This window comes from Phaseolus vulgaris, chromosome 1, assembly GCF_051622355.1.
Source record: "Phaseolus vulgaris cultivar YP4 chromosome 1, ASM5162235v1, whole genome shotgun sequence".
In the NCBI taxonomy this organism is placed as follows: Eukaryota; Viridiplantae; Streptophyta; class Magnoliopsida; order Fabales; family Fabaceae; genus Phaseolus; species Phaseolus vulgaris.
Genome location: NC_143498.1, coordinates 41370180 through 41375351, shown reverse-complemented (window position 1 = coordinate 41375351; position 5172 = coordinate 41370180). Strand labels below are relative to the sequence as shown.

The window sequence follows — 5172 nt, the reverse complement described above, 5'->3', positions numbered from 1 at the left end:
TATTTTGTCATTTCATATTAATTATTTAAAAAAAATATTTTTTAATTGTTTAAATTAATGTTATGGGATAATTTTTACATGCAAACTAATTTTCCACTATTCCCTCAATTCCTTATTTTAAGACAAAACAGAAAGAAAGAGAACATATTTTCATCCTCATTCAGTTCCCACACCAAATCTCGCGTATTAAATAAAATAACTTTCATTTCCAATCATTCTTCACTCCATTTCAAACAACATTATTCTTTGGTAAAATCATCTTTTTTTGTATCTACCATCGAGTGAATCCTAACATTAACGTGAACATCATCACACTCTCCAATCCTAATACTACCAATGGAAGAAAAGACAAAATTTGAAGAAGAGAAACTCAAACTAATAGAGAAAAAAAAAGGTTTATTAATCAATTTATCATTTTTCTTTTACATTTTATTTTTTGTTTTTCAATTCGACCCATCCAAAATTATCTGTGAATGTATGTTAAATTTCTATCATTATGGAAGTTAAGTAGAAGAGGGAAATGTGAATACACTAGTTTCCATTAGTAATTAGTAATTAAAATTTAATTTATAATTTATTATGTTTATATTTATATCTTTCAAATAATATAATATTAAAAATAATATTTTAAATTATTTTTATTTTTTTAAAAGTATGTTGACTGTTTAATTTTTTCGACTTTTGACCCACAAATTAAGCGAATAAAAGAGAATGTACCAGAACTACCTAAGATACTAAAACCACTAATCCAACTCGCTAAATTGTGATAAACTGACATAACAATTCAAGAACCCAAAATTACTTTATTATCCCTAACCAAATTTTGGAGTTGTGATTGAATAAACAAACGCAATAAAACTGATGAATCAACTTATATATATATATATATATATATATATATATATATATGGGATTTTTTATTATAATTGTTTTTGTGTACATAATTTTTTTTCTACCCTTATTTAATATATCTCATTTTATTAATATAATGAAATATTTTATCATTTCATATGAATTACTTAAAAAATAAAATTATATTTTAATTTTTTAAATTACTATTAATGTACACTTTTTATATGACTCTCATTCTCTTAATTCCTTATTTTAAGGTCACAACAGAAAGAAAGAGAGAATATACTCTCATACATTTCCACATTAAATCTTACATATTAAATAAAATAACCTCAATTTTCAATCAATTTTTGCACTCTATTTTTTGTTTTTCAATTTCGACTCATTCAAAATTATTTCTGTATATATGTTAAATTTTTATCATCGTAAAAATTAAATAAAAGAGAAAAATGTGGATATTTGGACACAACCGCGCCTGTGTTTCCACTAATAATAAATAAAGTCACCATAATACATTTTGTATAAACAACATGGTTATAAAAAAGACTAAAAGTATTTTTCTAAATTATACAAACCTAATGATTTTAAAAATTTGGAAGATAAAAAAGAAATTTATTTTAGTTTTCAGAGATTAAAAATATAATTAATAAAAAACATTACTAAAAGAATGTGTTATTTAACTCATTTTCGCAATTTTTAAAAAATAAAAGTTTTACATTTTTTTATGCCTCAAATTTTATTACTTACAGATAACATCACTATTTTAAACATACTTTTAAAACACTCTTTATTATTGATTAAAACTTATTAAAATTATTAAAATTTGTAGTCTCATTTTTTTATTTACTAATTTTATTCATGATTTTATATTTTTCAAGAAAACAATTGAGTGTTAGAATTACAAGATGTGTGTTGTTTGCACTTCTCAAATAATCATTATTAGTTAAGTAATATTTCTTAAATATTTCTAAAATTATTATTTTACAATGTACCTACTTTTACATATGCTTGTATAATTCATGTGATCCATGCCAATTTTATTATTGTAATATAAATTACGAAGTCTGTTTACCTTTTATAATTTCTTGTCCCTTCAGTGACAAAGTCATTCTAATTTATTTTATTCAAATTTTAAATAAATTAAATAAGTGATACGTATTTTTTTTATTCTTTAAGTATTTAATATTATATCATGTATCTATATATTGTTACAATTTTAAAATACATTATCAATTTGCACTTTTAAATTTTCCGTAGGCCAAATGATTTCTAGGAGAACATATGCAACAACAATAATTATGTTTTCTTATATTACGATGATATGTAAATATGATAAAAAAATCATTAATTATTAAAATAGAAGAAGGATAGCAGAAATTCAGTCAATCTTACTCTCCCAAGCAACATCTAAATTTAAAACCTCGGTTTCAATTTAGAAGTTATTTTTATCCGTAATAAAAAATCAATGTAAATCACTTTCAACTTGTATAAAAATTCTATTCAACTCACCTAATTAGACTTAAAACTCCCACCTAAAAGAATAAATCTCTGGAAAAAAAAATCAACAAATCATCCTCATAAAGACTAGAGGGTCAAAACATCCGTCAGAGAAGGAGAAAAGCGTAACATAAGACTTGACAGTGACCCACGACCAAACCTTTAATTGAATAAAGGCAAAAACTTCTGAAACGTCAGTCACACTCTCCTATTAAAAATTACATTGTTCTTATGCTTCCACAACTCGCTTATCACCACAATCTAAACCGCTCACCATACATCGCCTGAAGCATTTCTGAGTCTGGGGAAAATTCAACAAAGAAACGTTAGAAGTAAAACAATAATAACTAAGTTAATACAGATTGAACCAATTAAAATAAAAACTACACCCTAAATTTCTCAAAAAAGATAAATATATTAAAAATAATTTTTTTTATATTCTTTTGTCAATCACAAATGGAAAAAGGTATATAATAAATTACTTTGTCTGTAATTTTTTTAAAATAATTTTAATAAAATAAACAATTTTTTTCTGTATTGGTCTCATCTGATAATTTAAAATAAATAATTTTCAATTTTCTTTAAAAAAAATTAAATACGTGATTTTTTAAAAATTAATTATTTGAATTTTTTTTATTTAAACAGATTAATCCACTATTTATTTGTAATTGACTATTATCTTATTCTTACTTGTATATTTCCTTCGTTTATTAAGTTCAGTTTTTTTATTCTCCTAATTCTTACAGGTTGACAATGAAAAAGGTTATAAAAGAAGAAAGAGGGTGAAAGTGCCCAACGGTCGAAATTATTTAAAACATTATATTCCTACAATAACGTAAATGTTATGTTCTAACATCCAAACGTTACACAATCCTTAGTTCTAATTAACCATACACAATTCAAAGCCCACACCTTCTTATTCCAATCTCTTCTTCCTCTTCTTCTTCTTAGATTTTCCCTGCATCAAAATCCTGGGACCTTCACATTTCCAACAATTTTCCATCTTCTTCTTCCTTTCCGTTTTGCAATTCAAATTCATTTCGCTAACTACTAACTACTACTTTTGGCTTTAACTTTTCAGATTCAGATGGAACCGGACAACATTGACTGGGACAACATCGATTCTACGTTCGCCCTAGACGACGCGTACGAGAACTTTGACGCGCCTATGTGGGTCGATCTCTCTGCTTTTGATGACTCTCTCGTTGATGATGAAGCCTGGTTCTGCACTCGCGGTGAGACTCTTTACCAGGGTATATGTGGAATTCCGTTTCTCGCTTTTTTCCCACTTGCTCAGTTGTTTCTTTTCCACTCGCAGATTGCAAGCATCCAAAAACCGCTGAAGATTTTCTTAAACGCAATTCCAAGGTGGCAACCTCAATTTTTGTTTCTTGTTTTACCAATAAACTGTTCAATTGCTTAATTTGTGGATTATTTTTTCGTGATGATGAATTAATTTTATTTTTCTCTTTTTTTTTGTTCGATCAGGTTAAGCATTTAAGATTTGCATCCTTTTCTGAAATGCTCCCCTTTAGAGACAGACACCGAAGGTACAGAATCCTATGAAAAAGGGGCTTAAGAAATGTCTTAAGTAACTTGAAATTTGGCTAAAATTGATTTTAGTATCTATTTTTTACATATCATGATTAATATTCTGAATTTTAGTGGATTTAATTAAGTTTAAGGTCTGGATCAAATTCATCACATTTTTTAAAATATATTCTTCAGAAAAAGAGAAAAGAGAAATTACAGATTCTTATGAGATGATTAACCTGACTTTTTTATGGTTCTGTGTGTTAGGGGAAATTCTACAACTGTGGAAAGTAGCAAAGGCAAGTATAGTGAAAGATCGAGAAGACCAAGGTGTTCTGGAAACTTTAATGAAGACAGTGAGAATAGGAATCCAAACTTTACAGCTCCACTTCCCAATGACAGTAGGACCAACAAGTTGAAGAAGCCATTGACGAAGACAAACAATCCCATTCCAAATCCGAAAGAGTTGAATACTGGACCAGTGGAGTGTCCTGTGAAAAGTCACCGAAAAAATAAGCTCAAGAGTACTTTCTCTGCACAAAATTTGTTGGGTGGCAGAGAGATTCTTAGTCAGATAAGCGGATTCTGCTCTGAATTGAAGAGGCTAGCAAGAGGGAAGAAAGGGACAAGTGAGAAACGTGGAAGTTCAAGTGGGGTCTCAGAAGAGGTGAAGGAAAGTGTGGTACAAAAGGAAAGGGTACCTCTGTTTGTGGTCAAGGACTCTTGAATGTTGAAGATCAAGTAACGAAGCTTGATCTTTTTACATAGGATTTTTTCAGCAGTAGTGAAATGCTGCTATAATCATGCATTTCAATAGGATTTGAATTTCGATTTTGATCCCGATACATATTTTGACAGTGAAAAATTGGTGCAAAATTATGCATTTCAAATTTTCAATTGGGGTTTGAGAGTTACTGTAATAAAGTTCATGCCTGAACCAGAAGAGTTTGGGTAGTAGTCTTTCTTCTTGTAGGGGCTGAAGGTTCATGGTTATCATTAGAAAATTATAATTTGTTTATTTTTTAATTCTAACTTTTGCTCCGGTTTTGGGGGATTTTGTGTGAGGATTGTGTTCCTTTTTCAACTATTTGAGTAGATGACTTTAAATGCTAGACCACATAATTATTTTTTATTTTTTATTTTTGAAAATTTTAAATTAGTGTTTTTAATTTTAATTTTTAACATTCTTTCTAATATGTATATATATATATATATATATATAATATTTAATATAAGGAGAGTCAATTTTGTAATAATGTATTAATGTAACATTACATTTATATTAATCGA

General features: G+C 27.5%; 1 protein-coding gene across 1 annotated transcript; it reads left to right on the top strand.

Annotated features, from left to right (window-relative positions):
* Positions 1-3143: 3143 nt before the first annotated feature.
* Positions 3144-4910, top strand: LOC137814079 (uncharacterized). Its single transcript, XM_068616630.2, has 4 exons — positions 3144-3584; positions 3668-3717; positions 3838-3899; positions 4150-4910. Exons 1-4 carry the CDS (start codon positions 3437-3439, stop codon positions 4607-4609), a joined length of 720 nt encoding a protein of 239 aa, XP_068472731.1. The 5' UTR covers positions 3144-3436; the 3' UTR covers positions 4610-4910.
* The last annotated feature ends 262 nt before the right edge of the window (positions 4911-5172 follow it).

Bases quoted from the DNA above. Each gene is read 5' to 3' on its own strand.
- LOC137814079 (XM_068616630.2), top strand. From the start codon at position 3,437: ATGGAACCGGACAACATTGACTGGGACAACATCGATTCTACGTTCGCC. The intron at 3,585-3,667 runs GTGAGACTCTTT...TTCCACTCGCAG, and splicing joins AGCCTGGTTCTGCACTCGCG to ATTGCAAGCATCCAAAAACC. The intron at 3,900-4,149 runs GTACAGAATCCT...TCTGTGTGTTAG, and splicing joins TTTAGAGACAGACACCGAAG to GGGAAATTCTACAACTGTGG.